Source organism: Bubalus kerabau, chromosome 3, assembly GCF_029407905.1.
Source record: "Bubalus kerabau isolate K-KA32 ecotype Philippines breed swamp buffalo chromosome 3, PCC_UOA_SB_1v2, whole genome shotgun sequence".
NCBI classification, from domain to species: domain Eukaryota; kingdom Metazoa; phylum Chordata; class Mammalia; order Artiodactyla; family Bovidae; genus Bubalus; species Bubalus kerabau.
The window spans coordinates 29707169-29725984 of record NC_073626.1 but is presented as its reverse complement, the minus strand read 5'-3'; the positions used below and the strand labels follow the sequence as shown (position 1 = coordinate 29725984).

Genomic DNA, 18816 nt, shown 5'->3' with positions numbered 1-18816 from the left:
CATAAAAATTTCTCCTTGTTTTGCAACCACAGAGTGTATCTTTTGTCTCCAGTTAAAAAAAAAAAAAAGAATTTAGACAACTTACACCTTCTTCTGTGATGGCCTTCTCCTCAAGTATTTGAAAGTTATATTATTTTTTTGTAAATAATCTATAGGAATCTTTAAGCATTTAAATACTTTATCTTTTCCCCACCAACTTTAGTCACAACATTAATTTTTCTGTATTTAAAGCAGCTGTGTTGTCATACGGTTTTATTTTTTCTTGCATATATATCTGAGAATAGGATTGCAGAATCAAATGATTTCTCCATGTTTAACCATTTTAGGAAATGCTCAACTGTTTTTCAAAGTGTTTGCACACTTTACTCATCAGTACTGTGTGGAAGTTATAATATCTTCATATCCTCTCCAATATTTGTTAATGTTGTTTGGTTATATCCCGTTTAGTGGGTGGGAAGTGATAACACATCAAGGTACTGATTTGCATGCCCAAGATGGCTATTGAGGTTAAACATATTTCCAAGTGCTTGTTGAGCATTTTTATATTGTCTTTGGAGAAATGTCTATCCAACTCCTAGTCCATTTTATAATCGTGCTTTGTGTTTCTTTTTGTCTGTCAGGGGCGGCAACCGAGAGGAGCTACCCCACGTCCCAGGTCAGGGGCGACGGTCGAGAGAAGCTACTCCACGTTCAAGGTCAGGAGGGGAGACCTTGTCCAGGGTAAGGAGCAGCTGTTGCTCTTTGCTGGAGCAGCTGTGAAGAGATATCCCACATCCAAGGTAAGAGAAGCCCAAATAAGATGGTAGGTGTTGCGAGAGGGCATCAGAGGGCAGACACACTGAAACCATAATCACAGAAAACTAGCCAATCTGATCACATGGACCACAGCCTTGTCTAACTCAGTGAAACTAAGCCATGCTGTGTGGGGCCACCTAAGATGGACATGTCATGGTGGAGAGGTCTGACAGAATGTGGTCCGCTGGAGAAGGGAATGGCAAACCACCTCAGTATTCTTGCCTTGAGAAACCCATGAACAGTATGAAAACGCAAAATGATAGGATACTGAAAAAGGAACTCCCCAGGTCAGTAGGTGCCCAATATGCTACTGGAGATCAGGGGAGAAATAACTCCAGAAAGAATGAAGGGATGGAGCCAAAGCAAAAACAATACCCAGTTGTGGATGTGACTGGTGATAGAAGCAAGGTCTGATGCTGTAAAGAACAATATTGCATAGGAGCCTGGAATGTTAGGTCCATGAATCAAGGCAAATTGTAAGTGGTAAAACAGAAGATGGCAAGGAATGAACGTTGACATTCTAGGAATCAGTGAACTAAAATGGACTGGAATGGGTGAATTTAACTCAGATGACCATTGTATCTACTACAGTGGGTATGAATGCCTTAGAAGAAATGGAGTAGCTGTCATAGTCAACAGAAGAGTCCGAAATGTAGTACTTGGATGCAGTCTCAAAAACAACAGAATGATCTCTGTTCATTTCCAAGGCAAACCATTCAATATCACAGTGATCCAAACCTATGCCCCAACACTGAAGAAGCTGAAATTGAACGGTTCTATGAAGACCTACAAGACCTTTTAGAACTAACACCCAAAAAAGATGTCCTTTTCATTATAGGGGACTGGAATGCAAAAGTAGGAAGTCAAGAAACACCTGGAGTAACAGGCAAATTTGGCCTTGGAATACGGAATGAAGTAGGGCAAAGGCTAATAGAGTTTTGGCAAGAGAACGCACTGCTCATAGCAAACACCCTCTTCCAACAACACAAGAGAAGACTCTACACATGGACATCACCAGATGGTCAACACCAAAACCAGATTCATTATATTCTTTGCAGCCAAAGATGGAGAAGCTCTATACAGTCAACAAAAACAAGACCAAGAGCTGACTGTGGTTCAGATCATGAACTCCTTATTGCCAAATTCAGACTTAAATGGAAGAAAGTAGGGAAAACCACTAGACCATTCAGGTATGACCTAAATCAAGTCCCTTATGATTATACAGTGGAAGTGAGAAATAGATTTAAGGGACTAGATCTGATAGACAGAGTGCCTGATGAACTATGGACGGAGGTTCATGACATTGTACAGGAGATAGGGATCAAGACCATCCCCATGGAAAAGAAATGCAAAAAAGCAAAATGGCTGTCTGGGGAGGCCTTACAAATAGCTGTGAAAAGAAGAGAAGCAAAAAGCAAAGGAGAAAAGGAAAGATATAAGCATATGAATGCTGAGTTCCAAAGGATAGCAAGGAAAGATAAAAAAGCCTTCCTCAGCCATCAACGCAAAGAAATAGAGGAAAACAACAGAATGGGAAAGACTAGAGATCTCTTCAAGAAAATTAGAGACACCAAGGGAACATTTCATGCAAAGATGGGCTCGATAAAGGACAGAAATGGTATGGATCTAACAGAAGCAGAAGATATTAAGAAGAGGTGGCAAGAATACACAGAAGAACTGTACAAAAAAGATCTTCACAACCCAGAGAATCACAATGGTGTGATCACACACCTAGAGCCAGATATCCTGGAATGTGAAGTCAAGTGGGCCTTAGAAAGCATCACTACGAACAAAGCTAGTGGAGATGATGGAATTCCAGTTGAGCTATTTCAAATCCTGAAAGATGATGCTGTGAAAGTGCTGCACTCAATATGCCAGCAAATTTGGAGAACTCAGCAGTGGCCACAGGACTGGAAAAGGTCAGTTTTCATTCCAATCCCAAAGAAAGACAATGCCAAAGAATGCTCAAACTACCGCACAACTGCATTCATCTCACAAGCTAGTAAAGTAATGCTCAAAATTCTCCAAGCCAGGCTTCAGCAATACATGAACTGTGAACTTCCAGATGTTCAAGCTGGTTTAGAAAGGCAGAGGAACCATAGATCAAATTGCCAACATCCTCTGGATCATGGAAAAAGCAAGAGAGTTCCAGAAAAACATCTATTTCTGCATTATTGACTAGGCCAAAGCCTTTGACTGTGCAGATCACAATAAACTGTGGAAAATTCTGAAAAAGATGGGAATAGCAGACCACCTGACCTGCCTCTTGAGAAATCTATATTCAGATCAGGAAGCAACAGTTAGAGCTGGACATAGAACAACAGACTGGTTCCAAATAGGAAAAGGAGTGTGTCAAGGTTGTATATTGTCACCCTGCTTATTTAACTTATATGCAGAGTACAACATGAGAAATGCTGGGCTGGAAGAAGCACAAGCTGGAATCAAGATTGCTGGGAGAAATATCAATAACCTCAGATATGCAGATGACACCACCCTTATGGCAGAAAGTGAAGAGGAACTAAAAAGCCTCTTGATGAAAGTGAAAGAGGAGAGTGAAAAAGTTGGCTTAAAGCTCAACATTCAGAAAACGAAGATCATGGCATCTGGTCCCATCAGTTCCTGGGAAATAGATGGGGAAACAGTGGAAACAGTGTCAGACTTTATTTTTTGGGGCTCCAATATCACTGCAGATGGTGATTGCAGCCATGAAATTAAAAGACACTTACTTCTTGGAAGGAAACTTATGACCAACCTAGATAGCATATTGAAAAGCAGAGACATTACTTTGCCAACAAAGGTTCGTCTAGTCAAGGCTATGGTTTTTCCAGTTATCAGGTATGGATGTGAGAGTTGGACTAGAAAGAGAGCAGAGCACTGAAGAATTGAAGCTTTTGAACTGTGGTGTTGGAGAAGACTCTTGAGAGTCCCTTGGACTGCAAGGAGATCCAACCAGTCCATCCTAAAGGAAATCAGTCCTGGGTGCTCATTGGAAGGACTGATGCTGAAGTTGAAACTCCAATACTTTTGCCACCTCATGCGAAGAGTTGACTCATTAGAAAAGACTGATGCTGGGAGGGATTGGGGGCAGGAGGAGAAGGGGACAACAGAGGATGAGATGGCTGGATGGCATCACCAACTCGATGGACACGAGTTTGAGTGAACTCCTGGAGTTGGTGATGGACAGGGAGGCCTGGCGTGCTGCTATTCATGGGGTTGCAAGGAGTAGGACATGACTGAGCGACTGAACTGAACTAAGATATTCTTTGTATGTTCCTAACTATTACAGTTGGGAGATGGCTGGTTTGCAAGGCTACTGGAATGGGCTGGGATGAGTTGGAAGGCCAGTTAAAATGCCACAAAGGTATTTAGAGATTTAGCACTTTTTCTTGAATATATGCTCTTTGGATTTTTTCAAGTCTGTGATTAATTTTCAGAGCTCTTAAAAAAGTTTATGTTGACCATTTTATGCCAGTGTTTTTTACTTTTATCAAAGGGGAAATTTTTGCAGTTATTTAATAATTTCCCATTTTATTGTTTTCCCATTAGAACAACAGAATGGGAAAGACCAGAGATCTTTCGAGAAAATTAGATATACCAAGGGAACATTTTAAGCAAAGATGGGCACAATAAAGGACAGAAATGGTATGGACCTAACAGAAGCAGAAGATATTAACAAGAGGTGGCAAGAATACACAGAAGAACTATTCAAGCAAGTTCTTCATGACCTAGATAACCACGATGGTGTGATCACTCACCTAGAGCCAGACATCATGGAATGCCAAATCAAATGGGCTTTAGGAAGCATCACTACAAGCAAAGCTAGTGGAAGTGATGGAATTCCAGTTGAGCTATTTCAAATCCTAAAAGATGATGCTAGAAAGTGCTGCACTCAATATGCCAGCAAATCTGGAAAGCTCAGCAGTGGTCACAGGACTAGAAAGTGTCAGCTTTCATTCTAATCCTAAAAAAGGGCAATGCCAATGGATGTTCAAACTACTGCAAGATTGTACTCATCTCACACACTGTCAAAGTAATTCTCAAAGTTCTCCAAGCCAGGCTTCAACAGTATGTGAACCATGAACTTCCAAATGTTTAAGCTGGATTTAGAAAAGGCAGAGGAAGCAGAGATCAAATTGCCAACCTCCGTTGGATAATAGAAAAGGCAATAGAGTTCCAGAAAAACATCTACTTCCACTTTATTAACTATGCTAAAGCCTTTGACTGTGTGGATCACAACAAACTGTGGAAAATTCTTCAAGTAATGGGAATACCAGACCACCTGACCTATCACCTGAGAAATCTGTATGCAGGTCAAGAAGCAACAGTTAGAACTGGACACGGAACAACAGGCTGGTCCAAAATTGGGAAGGGAGTGTGTCAAGGCTGTATACTGTCACACTGCTTATTTAACTTATATGCAGAGCACATCATGAGAAATGCCAGGCTGGATGCAGCACAAGCTGTAATCAAGATTTCTAGGAGAAATATCAATAACCTCAGATACGCAAATGATACCACCCTTATGGCAGAAAGTGAAGAGGAACTAAAGAGCTTCTTGAAAATGAGAGAGGAGAGTAAAAAAGCTGGCTTAAAACTCAACATTCAATAACTAAGATCATGGCATCTGGTCCCATCACTTCATAGCAAATAGATGGAGAAACAATGAAAACAGTGACCAATTTTATTTTTTTGGCTCAAAAATCATTGCAGATGGTGACTCCAGAAATGAAATTAAAAGATGCTTGCTCCTTGGAAGAAAAGTTATGATCAACCTAGATAGCATATTTAAAAACAGAGGCATTACTTTGCCAACAAAGGTCTGTGTAGTCAAAGCTATGCTTTTTCCAGTAGTCATGCATGGATGTGAGAGTTGGACCATAAGGAAAGCTGAACGCCAAAGAATTGATGCTTTTGAACTGTGGTGTTGGAGAAGACTTTTTTTTAATTTAATTTAATTTATTATTTTATTGAAGGATAATTGCTTTACAGAAGTTTGTTGTTTTCTGTCAAACTTCAACATGAATTGCCCATAGGTATACACATATCCTCTCCCTTTGAATCTCGTTTCCATCTCCCTTCCCATCTCACCCCTCTAGATTGATACAGAGCCCCTGTTTGAGTTTCCTGAGTAAATACAGCAAATTCCCACTTGGCTATCTATTTTACATATGGTAATGTAAGTTTCCATGTTACTCTTTCCATATATCTCACCCTCTCCTCCCCTCTCCCCATGTCCATAAATCTATTCTCTATGTCTTTTTCTCCAATGCTGCCCTGTAAATAAATTCTTCAGAACCATTTTTCTAGATTCCATATATGTGCATTAGAATACGATATTTAACTTTTTCTTTCTGACTCACTTCACTCTGTACAATAGGTTCTAGGTTCATCCACCTCATCAGAACTGACTCAAATGTATTCCTCTTTATGGCTGAGTAATATTTCATTGTGTATATGTACCGCAACTTCTTTATCCATCCATCTGCCGATGGGCATCTAAGTTGCTTCCATGTTCTAGCTATTACAAATAGTGCTGCAATGAACAATGGGATACATGTGTCTTTTTCAACCCTGGTTTCCTCAGGGTATATGCCTAGGAGTGGGATTGATGGGTCATATGGTGGTTTTATTCCTAGTTTTTTACAGAATCTCCATACTGTCTTCCATAGTAGCTGTATCAATTTACATTCCCACCAACAATGCAAGAGCATTCCCTTTTCTCCACACCCTCTCCAGCATTTATTGTCTGTAGACTTTTTGATGATGGTTATTCTGACCCGTGTGAAGTGATATCTCACTGTAGTTTTGATTTGCATTTCTCTAATAATGAGTGATGTTGAGCAGTTTTTCATGTGCATGTGTTTGTTAGCCATCTGTATGTCTTCTTTGGAGAAATGTCTGTTCAAATCTTTTTCCCACTTTTGATTGGGTTGTTTGTTTTCCTGGTATTGAGTTGTATGAGCTGCTTGTATATTTTTGACATTAATCCTTTGTCAGTTGTTTCATTTGCTATTATTTCCTCCCATTCTGAGGGTTGTCTTTTCACCTTGCTTATAGTTTCCTTTGCCATGCAAAAGCTTTTAAGTTTAATCAGGTCCCACTTGTTTATTTTGCTTTTATTTCCATTACTCTAGGTGGTGGGTCATAGAAGATCTTGCTTTGATTTATGTCATTGAGTGTTCTGCCTATGTTTTCCTCTAAGAGTTTTATAGATTCTGGTCTTACATTTAGGTCTTTAATCCATTTTGAGTTTATCTTTGTGTATGCTGTTAGGATGGAGAAGGCAATGGCAACCCACTTCAGTACTCTTGCCTGGAAAATTCCATGGGCATAGAAGCCTGGTAAGCTGCAGTCCACGAGGTTGCGAAGAATCGGACATGACTGAGTGACTTCACTTTCACTTTTCACTTTCATGCATTGGAGAAGGAAATAGCAACCCACTCCAGTGTTCTTGCCTGGAGAATCCCAGGGATGGGGGGTCCTGGTGGGTTGCCATCTATGGGGTCACACAGAGTTGGACATGACTGAAGCCACTTAGCAGCAACTTAGCAGCATGGTGTTAGGAATTGTTCTAATTTCATTCTTTTACATGTAGCTGTCCAGTTTCCCCAGCACCATTTATTGAAGAGGCTGTCTTTAACCCCATTGTATATTTTTGCCTCCTTTGTCAAAAATAAGGTAACTGTAGGTGCATGGGTTAATTTCTGGGCTTTCTATCTTGTTCCATTGGACTATATTTCTGTTTTTTGTGTCAGTACCATACTGTCTTGATGACTGTAGCTTTGTAGTATAATCTGAAGCCAGGAAGGTTGATTCTTCCAGCTCCATTCTTTTCTCAAGACTGTTTTGGCTATTTGGGGTCTTTTGTGTTTCCACATGAGTTGTGAAATTTTTTGTTCTAGTTCTGTGAAAAATGCCATTGGTAATTTGAAAGGGATTGCATTGAATCTGTAGATTGTGTTTGGCAGCATAGTCATTTTCACAATATTGGTTCTTCCTACCCAGGAATATGGAATATCTCTCCATCTGTTTATGTCATCTTTGATTTCTTTCATCAGTGCCTTATAATTTTCTGTGTACAGTTCTTTTGTCTCCTTAGGTAAGTTTATTCCTAGATTTTAATTCTTTTTGTTGCAATGGTGAATGGGATTGATTCTCTATTTTATCTTTCTGATTTTTCATTGCTAGTATATAGAAATGCAAGTGATTTCTGTGTATTGATTTTGTATCCTGCAACTTTGCTAAATTCACTGATTTGCTCTAGTAATTTTCTGATATTATCTTTAGGGTTTTCTATGTACAGTATCATGTCATCTGCAGACAGTGAAAGCTTTACTTCTTCTTTTCCAATCTGGATTCCTTTTATTTCTTTTTCTTCTCTAATTGCTGTATCTAGGACTTCCAGAACTATGTTGAATAAAAGTGGTGAAAGTGGACACCCTTGTCTTGTTCCTGATCTTAGAGGGAATGCTTTCAGTTTTTCACCATTGAGAATAATGTTTGCTGTAGGGTTATCATATATGGCCTTTACTATGTTAAGGTAGGCTCCTTTTATGTCCATTTTTTGAAGAGTTTTAATCATAAATGCATGTTGAATTTTGTCAGACTTTTTCTGCATCCATTGAGATTATCATATGGTTTTATCTTTCAATTTGTTATTATGGGGTATCACATTGATTGATTTGCATATACTGAAGAATCCTTGCATTCCTGGAATAAACCCAACTTGATGATGGTATATGAGCTTTTTGATGTGTTGCTGAATTCTGTTTGCTAAAATTTTTTTGAGGATTTTTACATCTATGTTCATCAGTGGCATTGGCCTGTAGTTTTCTTTTTTTGTGTTGTCTTTGTCTGGTTTTGGTATCAGGGTGATGGTGGCCTTGAAGAATGAGTTTGGAAGTGTTCCTTCCTCTGCAATTTTTGGAAAAAGTTTTAGAAGGATAAGCATTAGATCTTCTCTAAATGTTTGATAGAATTCTCCTGTTAAGCCATCTGGTCCTGGGCTTTTGTTTTTTGGGAGATTTTTGATCAAAGCTTCAATTTCAGTGCTTGTAATTGGGCTGTTCATAATTTCTATTTCTTCCTGGTTCAGTATTGGAAGATTGAACTTTTCTAAGAATCTGCCCGTTTCTTCCAGGTTATCCATTTTATTGCCATATCATTGTTCATAATAGTCTCTTATAATCCTTTGAATTCTTGGATTGTCTGTTGTAACCTCTCTTTTTTCATTTCTAGTTTTGTTGATTTGATCCTTCTCTCTTTTTTTTCTTGATGAATCTGGCAAAAGGTTTGTCAATTTTATCTTCTCAAAGAATCAGCTTTTAGTTTTATTAATCTGCACTATCATTTCTTTCAGTTAGTTTTCATTTATTTCTACTCGGATCATTATGATTTCTTTCCTTCTACGAATTTTGGGTGGTTTTTTTTTTTTTTTTTTTTCTGTTCTTCTTTGTCCAATTGTTGTAGGTGTAAAGTTAGGTTGTCTATTCAATCTTTTTCTTGTTTCTTGAGGTAAGATTGTATTCCTATACACCTCCCTCTTAGGACTGCTTTTGCTGAATCCTATAGGTTTTGAGTTGTCATATTTTCATTGTCTTTTGTTCCTAGAAATATTTTGATTTCACTTTTGATTTCTTCAGCAACCTGTTGGTTATTTGGAAACATGGTGTTTAATCTCCATGTGTTTGTGTTTCTTACATTTTTTTTTTCTTCTTGTAAATGATATCTAGTCTTAGAGCCTTGTGGTCAGAGAAGCTGCTTGATATGATTTCAATTTTCTTAAATTTACTGAGGTTTGATTTGTGACCCAAGATGTGGTCTATCCTGGAGAATGTTCCATGTGCACTAGAGAAGAAGGTGTATTCTTCTTCATTTGAATGGAATGTCATGAAGAGATAAATGAGATCCATCTCATCTAATATATCATTTAAACTGTGTTTCCTTATTAATTTTCTGTTTTGATGATCTTTCCATTGGTGTGAGTTGGGTGTTAAAATCTCCTACTATTATTGTGTTGCTGTCAGTTTCTCCTTTTATGTCTGTTGGTGTTTGTCTTATGTATTGAGATGCTTCTATGTTGGGTGCATAGATATTTACAATTGTTATGTCTTCCTCTTGGGTTGATTCCTTGATCATTCTGTAGTGTCCTTCCTTATCTTTTGTAATCTTTTTTTTTTTAATATCTATTTTGTCTGATATGAGAATTGCTACTCCAGCTTTCTTTTGCTTCCTATTTGCATGGAATATATTTTTCCATCCTCTCACTTTCAGTCTGTATGAGTCTTGAGGTCTAAACTGGCTTTCTTGTAGACAGCATATATATGGGTCTTGTTTTTGTATCCATTTAGCCCGTCTGTGTCTTTTGGTTGGAGCATTTAATCCATTTACATTTAAAGTAATTATTGATATACATGTTCCTAACGCCATTATCTTAATTGTTTGGGGTTAATTTGTAGATCATTTTGCTTCTCTTGTATATCTTGACTATATAAGTCCATTTAACATTTGTGGTAAAGCTGGTTTGGTGGTACTGAATTCTCTTAACTTTTGCTTGTCTGAGAAGCTTTGGATTTCTCCATCGATTTTCAATGAGATTCTTACTGGATACAGTAATATGGGTTGTAGATTTCCCCCTTTCTGTACTTTAAATATATCCTGTCACTCCCTTCTGGCCTGCAGAGTTTCTGCTGAAAGATCAGCTGTTAAGTGTATGGGGTTTCTCTTGTATGTTACTTGTTGCTTCTCCCTTGCTGCTTTTAATATTCTTTCTTTGTGTTTAGTCTTTGTTAGTTTGATTAGTATGTGTCTTGGTGTGTTTCTCCTTGGGTTTATCCTGTATGGGACTCTTTGTGCCTTTTGGACTTGATTGACTATTTCCTTTTCCATGTTGGGGAAATTTTCAACTATAATCTCTTCAAAAAATTTCTCGTACCCTTTCTCTTTTTTCTGGAACACCTATTATTTGAATGTTGGTGCGTTTGAAATTGTCCCAGAAGTCTCTGAGACTATCCTCAGTTCTTGTCATTCTTTTTACTTTATTCTGCTCTTCGGAAGTTATTTCCACCATGTTATCTTCCAGCTCACTAATTTGTTCTTCTGATTCAGATATTCTGCTGTTGACTCCTTCTAGAGTATTTTTAATTTCAGTAATTGTGTTGCTTGTCTCTGCATGTTTATTCTTTGATTTTTCTAGATCTTTGTTAATTGATTCTTGCATTTTTTCCATTATGCTTTCAAGGTTTTTTTTTTAAATCATCTTTACTATCATTATTCTGAATTCTTTTTCAGCAGTTTGCCTATTTCCTCTTCATTTATTTGGACTTCCGTATTTCTCATTTGTCCCTTCATTTGTGTAGTATTTCTCTGCCTTTTCATTATTTTTTTTTAAACTTACTGTGTTTGAGGTCTCCTTTTCCCAGGCTTCAAGGTTGAATTCTTTCTTCCTTTTGGTTTCTGTTCTCTTAGGTTTGTCCAATGGTTTATGTAAGCTTTTTATAGGGTGAGATTTGTGCTGAATTTTTGTTTGTTTGTTTTTCCTCTGATGGGCAAGGCTGAATGAGGTGGTAGTAATCCTGTTTGCTGATGATTGGGTTTGTATTTTTGTTTTGTTTGTTGTTTAGACCTGTGCATTTCCCTGGTGGTTCAGAGGTTAAAGAGTCTGCCTGCAATGCGGGAGACCTGGGTTCGATCCCTGGGTTGGGAAGATCCCCTGGAGAAGGAAATGGCAACCCACTGCAGTATTCTTGCCTGGAGAATCCCATGGATGAGGAGCATGGTGGGCTACAGTCCATGGGGTCGCAAAGAGTTGGACACAACTGAGCAACTTAACTTTAGACCTGTGCACAGGTTGCTATTGGTAGTTGGGTGATGCCTGGTCTGGTATTACAGTGGTTTCCTTTGTGTGAGTTTTCACTATTTGATACCTCCTAGGGTTGGTTCCCTGGTAGTCTAGGGTCTTGGAGTCAGTGTTCCTACTCTAAAGGCTCAGGGCTTGACCTCTGGTCAGGAGTGAGGATTCCACAAATGGTTTGTTATGTGAGATTAAAACAAATATCCAAAAACGTGAAACCAAAGATGAACCCCAGACAAATGGCAGTTACAAAACCAGGCAAATAATAACTAAAGTAATGGAATATACACATATACATGTATATCCATGAGCAAAGTGAAAACATTACAACAAAAATAAAGTACAATAGATTGACCCAGTAAACAAAGGAAATCAAGAATTATATTTACCAGTTAAGAACAAAATTAACTAAAAGCACAAACTGGAAAACAAGACTAAAGCAAGGTACCAACTGGGGCATAAAGCAACGAAAACAAAACTAACAAATATGTTGAGAGGAAAGGAAAGACAGAAAAGAAAGAAAGAATAGATATGCAAAGTTAAATAGGAGTAGACGAAGAAGATTTATATATATTAAAGATTAACTGCAAGGGGAAAAGAACTGTAGGAAAAGCAAACAAAGGAATAAATGTACCAAAAAATGGTAGGTTAAAAAAATTAAAATTAAAAAAAGAGAGAGAGAAAAAAAAAACCAAAACAAAAAAACAAAAAAACACCACTCCTCAGAACTGCAAAAGCCCAATATAGAGGCAGAGGTTTATAACAACAATAAAAAATGTGATTGAGAAAAAAAGAAAAAGAAAAAAGCTCAAAAGCTTAGTTAGAATTCATAGTTCCAATAAAATTGACAACAACAGAGGGGGGAAGAAAAAGAAAAAAAAGAAAAAAATCCAAAAGAATATATAGAACAAGTCAAAACATAAGAATAATAAATGTTTTTCTTTCTTATGAGTAATTTTTTTTTAACTTTTTAATAAATGTTTTTCTTGAGTCACTGCTATCAGAGTCCTTTCCCTCGCTGGGAGTCATAGTCCACTTCACCTCCATAGAATGCCTTCTAACACTGTGCTGATCTCTGGACCTGCTGTGAGGGCAGCTCAGATTCTGATCTGCTCCTACTCCTCTGTGTTCTTGCCTCCAGTGTCAACAGCTATCAGACCTAGTGCGTTTTCTTTTGTGGGAGCTCTCAATAACCTTTTATATATAACTCAGACACAGAGTCTGCCTAGTTGATCATGCGGATTTAATCTGCAGCTTGTACAGCTGGTTGGAAGGGTTTTGGATTTTCTTCCTTAGTCACACACCCCTGGGTTTCAATTGTGGTTTTATTTCCACCTCTGGATATGGGTTGTCCACTGCGGTTTGCTCCTGAGGCTGCCCTGGAGGACTTGGCTTTGCCCCTGTGAGGGCCAGGTGTGGCGGTGGTCCAGCTGCTTAAGTCACAGGGTTCTGGCAGCACCAGGTATTCAGGGGAGTTGGCAGCTAGGGCAGCAGGAAATATAGTGCTCTAGAAGGGTATGGCAACCATTATTGGCCAAAACACTCCAGGACTCTTGCCTGGAGAACCCTCTCCCTGACAGAGAAGCCTGGAAGCCCACAGTCCACAGGGTCGCAAAGAGTCAGACACTACTGAAGCGATCCTCTGTTCATAGGCACAAGACTTTTTTGCCTGTTGCAGCTCTGTCCCAGTGAGAGTTGACCATGAAGGTAGTGCAGCTGCTTGGCTTGCAGGGACCCTGGAAGTGCCAAGCGTGCAGGAACACGGACTGCCTCCACGGAAGGAGTTATGGCCCTATCAGAGTCTTTTTTCAAGCCTCTTGTAGCTGGTGACCAGAAGGCCTCTTTGACCAGTCTTCTCCATAACTCCCCCCGTTCAGGCACTTAGAAGGCCCCCTTGCCTGGGGTCCTACTCTGTTGATCAGCGTGTAAGGCACTTAAAGGAGCACCCTGGGTGGGGTCCTACTTTGTACTTCAGTGCATCAGGCATTTGATGGGCCAGCCTCTTTATTGTTCAGCAGCCAGTGCTGGCGTGTGGAGGGAGAGAGGCTGTGGTGATTGCTCCACCACCTAGCGTGACTCAGCAGTATCACCTTGCTTCCATGGCTGCCCGGCTTTCCTTCACAAGCATTTCCCACCACAGTCTCCTTCCTCACATCCCCTCGATCCATCTCTCCACAGTCAACAGCAGCCCTCGCCCTTGGATTGCTCCACAATCCCTAAAATCCAGCTCCCAGCCACTGCACCATCTAGGGTATGTATGGCTGCGGCAAGGACTGTCTGATTCTCATTCCATTTAGGCTGCCACAGACCAGCTGTTTCACGCTCAGCCTTAAATGTTTCTCTTCTGACTCAGACAATTGCCCCGATGTGGGGATTGGACCCTTGCTTCAGTTCCCCCACCCACTGAGGGCAGGTCCAGTCCCACTAACACTCCCGTTTTCCCCCTCTAGTTCCTTCATCCTACTAAGTTTTGTGTGGGTCTTTATTTTCTTTTCTGCTGGTCAGGTACTCTGATTCGCTCTCAGCTGGTGTTCCCCATGCACGTCTGTATCTGAAGGTGTATTCCTGATATATGCGTGGAGAGAGATGTATTCCACATCCACCTACTCTTCCACCATCTTGTTTTTCCTTGGAAAGGACTCTTGGGAGTCCCTTGGACTGCAAAGAGATCAAACCAGTCAATCCTAAAGGAAATCAATCCTGAATATTCATTGGAAGGACTGATGCTGTAGCTAAAGCTCCAATACTTTGGCCACCTGATGGGAAGAGCTGACTCATTTGAAAGGATCCTGATGCTGGGAAAGATTGAAGGCAGGAGGAGAAGGGGATGACAGAGGATGAGATGGTTGGATGGCATCACTGACTTTATGGAGCTGTGGGAGTTGGTGATGGGCTGGGAAGCCTCGTGTGCTGCAGTTCATGAGGTTGCAAAGAGTTAGACATGACTGAGTGACTGAACTGAACTCAGTTTCATCATTTCAGAATTCCTGGCTGTGATTCATTATGTATTATTTCTTTTTCTTTTTTTTTACACTTTTGTTTTGTTTGGAAGTTATACACTGGTTAATATTGGTGTACAACAAATTACTCTGAAACTTGATGACTTAAAACAAAAACCATTTTACTATGTTCATCAATTCTGTGGATCAAAAATTAACACAGGGCATAATAGGAATCACCAATAATCTTGCCTAGAGAATTCCATGGACAGAGGAGCCTGGTGGGTTACAGTCCATGGGGTCACAGAGTTGGACATGACTGAGCGACTAACACACACACACACACACACACACAGAGTAGGAATGGATTGCCTCTTTTCTTCTTTGTCTGGGATATTATTATCTGGGAAGGCATGAAGCCTGGGAGAGAGTTCTCACTGACTAGCTTCTTCTTACTCCCCCTTGTAGTTTCCAACTTTTTCTTAATATATCTAAATGTTATTGCTTGAAATTTCAGACTTTTTTCTTCTTCATTTTCCTTTAAGTGATTCCCTTAAGTGATTTTCTCATTGCTTTCAATATATATTTGAAATATCTCAAATCTATATTTGAAGTACATTTTTTCTTTCCTGCATTTCATACATGTTTACAGTAGGAAAATCTAAACTCAAAATGTCAAAGTTTCCTTTAAATCTGTAACTCTTACTGTATTTCCTAATGAATGTGTTGTTCATCAATTTTTTCAAGTAAGAAAGCTGAGATCAGTAACCTCAGTTATGCAGATGAAACCACCCTAATGGCAGGAAGAGTGGAAGAACTAAAGAGCCTCTTGATGAAGGTGAAAAAGGAGAGTGAAAAAGTTGGCTTAAAACTCAACATCCAAAAAACTAAAATCATGGCATCTGGTCCCATCACTTCATAGCAAATAGATGGGGAAAAAATGGAAACAGTGGCAGATTTTATTTTCTTGGGCTCCAAAATCACTGTGGACCATGACTGCAGCCATGAAATTAAAAGACGCTTGCTCTATGAAGAAAAGCTATGACAAACCTGGACAGTGTATTAAAAAGCTAAGACACTACTTTGCTGACAAAGGTCCAAATAGCTAAAGCTATGGTTTTTCCAGTGTCCATATAAGGATGTGTGAGTTGGACCCCAAAGAAGACTGAGGACCGAAGAATTGATGCTTTCGAACTGTGGTGCTGAGAAGACTTCTGAGAATCCCTTGGACAGCAAGGAGATCAAACCAGTTAATCCTACAGGAAATCAACCTGAATATTCCTTGGAAAGACTGATGCTGAAGCTCCAATACTGTGGCCACCTGATGCGAAGAGCTGACTCATTGGAAAAGACCCTGACACTGGGAAAGGTAGAAAGCAGGAGGAGAAGGGGACAACAGAGGATGAGACGGTTGGATGACACTACTAATTCAATGGACATGAGTCTGAGCAAACTTAGGGAGATAGTGAAGGACAGGGAAGCCTGGAGTGCTGCAGTCCATGCAATTGCAAAGAGTTGGACACAACTGAGTGACTGAACAATAGCAAAAAGAAAGTTGAGACTTACCATTTCTTCTTAAATCTCAAATTGACTAAACTGTTTTCATTTGCTCTGACCTTTTTCTTCCAGATGTGTGCTCTGCTGCTGCTGCTGCTAAGTCACTTCAGTCATGTCTGACTCTGTGTAACCCCATAGACAGCAGCCTACCAGGCTCCCCCGTCCCTGGGATTCTCCAGGCAAGAACACTGGAGTGCTTTAGCTACATGTAAAAAATACACTCAGTGGAGACTTGAGATTCTGAATATCAAGCATTTACTGATGGAAAGATTCATAATTCATAAAACAGTTTGTTAACAGCTTTACATTGTGATAAAAATTAATGTGGAATGTGGAAAACTGGAAACACAATAGATTTATTGAAGACAAAGATGAGGACAGACATATTAAATACAGAATTATAACATGAAGGAATTAAATAAACTCTTATGTACCAGGAGAGAAGACTCATGTATTGGCTCTCTATGTTACTGATTATGAGAAATAGTGGCACAGGATGGCAGAATTAGAAATGATTTTTATCATTAAGCATTTCTGTAAGTTTCCAAATGTTGTTACCATCAGAAGAAAAAGTATATCTTCTAATATTTTTAACTTGCTCTTATTCTCATCACATTTTACTTCTTGTGAGTTTTGTTCATTGCTCTTTCTCACAATTATATTATCATATGATCTTATTACATGACTAAAATGTGTAAGACTTTGTGTCCAAGGCCCAAGTGCATTTTTGCTGAAACTGTGGAAAGGTAGCATAAACCATGATTGATAGCTGATACTTAAAAGATCTTGTGAAAATAACTAGGCTATTGCACAGGCCAGAGGTAAAGAGAAGTATTAAGTGTGGAGGGTGTTTGCCATGTGGGTGGAGAAGAACTTCTGCAGGTTTAATGGAGAGGGTGCCACTCTTCTTTATTTCTCTGGTACTAACCTAACATTGAACTCACTAGCTGTCATTATATAGTTGTATATTCCAGAAGTCTAGAAAATATGTGAAAATAGATTTGTAGAAGGTAGAAAGTTCATTTTTATTAACAATATTGTTATAATATAGTGTTATATAGTGGAATTATAATTTACACTGCAGTACTAGACAGTGTAGTAAAATTATGATTTACATCTGTACTATACGTACTATGATGCAAGTCATTATAGCTTGCATTGGTAGTATGTAGTGGAGCAGAAGTATAATTTACATCTGTAGTATTATGTAGTGTAGTAGAAGTATAATTTACATGTGTAGTATTATGTAATGTACTAGAATTATAACTTGCATTGGCAGTATTATACAGTATAGTAGAAGTGTAAGTTACAGTTTTATAAGATTTAGTGATAGCGATGGGTTGAACTGGTGGTGCGTATTCCCGTGCAACACAGCAGGGCTCCAAATCGCAGTCAGTATATTTGTATTCCCATTGGCCGCATGAAGTCTTGCAAGCACCACGAACAAGATAACACTGTCTTTTTCTTTCTTCAATTTGTTTTGTTTTTTCTCTTGTTTTCCTCTGTAAAACTAGGAAAAAGTGTCTTTGATCATGAATCAAGGTTTAACCATCTTGTGTAGGTAGATGGATAAATAGGTAGATAGATAATAATAAAGTTGTTTATAGAGTTAAATGATTTTGTTTCTGAAATCATGTCCAGGCAACTATATTAAAAAATATGGATTTTATTGCCTATAAGATTGAGGACAGGAGGAGAAGAGGGTAACAGAGAATGAGATGGTTGGATGGCATCATTGAATGAATGGATGTGAGTTTGAGCAAACTCCAGGAGATAGTGAAGGACAGGGAAGGCTGATGTGCTTCAGTCCATGGAGTCGCAAAGAGTTGGATATGACTTAGTGACTGAACAACAAACAACATAAGTACTTATTTACCCAACAATATTTCCTTTGCCATTAGCTTTTTTGTTATTGTAAATAGAATATTCATAAATAATCTGTGCACATTTTCTCAAGAGAAAAGACAAAATGATGTAGATAAAATAGTCTACATATTTTGTGTTCTAAATAGTCGTCCACTCCAACACCTCTTTCCCTTACCACAAGTTACTGGACCAGTAGTAGAAAGCTTGGGCTTCCCAGGTGGCTCAGTGGTAAAGAGTCCACCTGCAGTCCAGAAGCAGTGGATTCTGTGACTGGGTTGGGAAGATTCTCTGGAGAAGGAAATGCAACCCACTCCAGTATTCTTGCCTGGGAAATCCCATGGACAGAGGAGCCCAATGGGCTACAGTCCATGGGGTTACAAAAAAGTAAACAACAACAATAGAAGTAGAAAGCTTAATTTTGACAAAAACTATAATATCAGTTCCTTAGACTGAATTTAAAAAGACAGGGTATTGTGGAGTATATAAGGAGTCATAGTCTCATCAAAAACAGCAATGAACAGATTTAATTGTACCATGTTGGTAACTGGTTTCCTTTTATATTCTCAACTCTCAGCTCCACTAATTTCTTCTTCCACACAAAATAATTAGTGAATCACATTGTGAATTCATATAGGATCTCCTAACTATAATTTGGTTTATTTTCCAGAGTAAAGCACTTGTTAAAAAAACAAAACAAAACAAAACACAACAGTTGTCCTTCCCTCTTTTCCCATGTTAAGGAAAATTACCTGCTGGACCACAGGATACGGTCAAGATAAAGGTCAGGAAAATACAAAGTATCTTCAT

General features: G+C 38.9%; 1 protein-coding gene across 1 annotated transcript; it reads right to left on the bottom strand.

The window, feature by feature from the left end:
* Window positions 1–656: 656 nt before the first annotated feature.
* Window positions 657–18816, bottom strand: DEFB113 (defensin beta 113). Its single transcript, XM_055574403.1, has 3 exons — window positions 18759–18816; window positions 17431–17653; window positions 657–753 (listed from the first exon to the last, which is right to left on the bottom strand). The coding sequence occupies exons 1-3, from the start codon at window positions 18814–18816 to the stop codon at window positions 657–659; spliced, it is 378 nt and encodes a 125-aa protein (XP_055430378.1).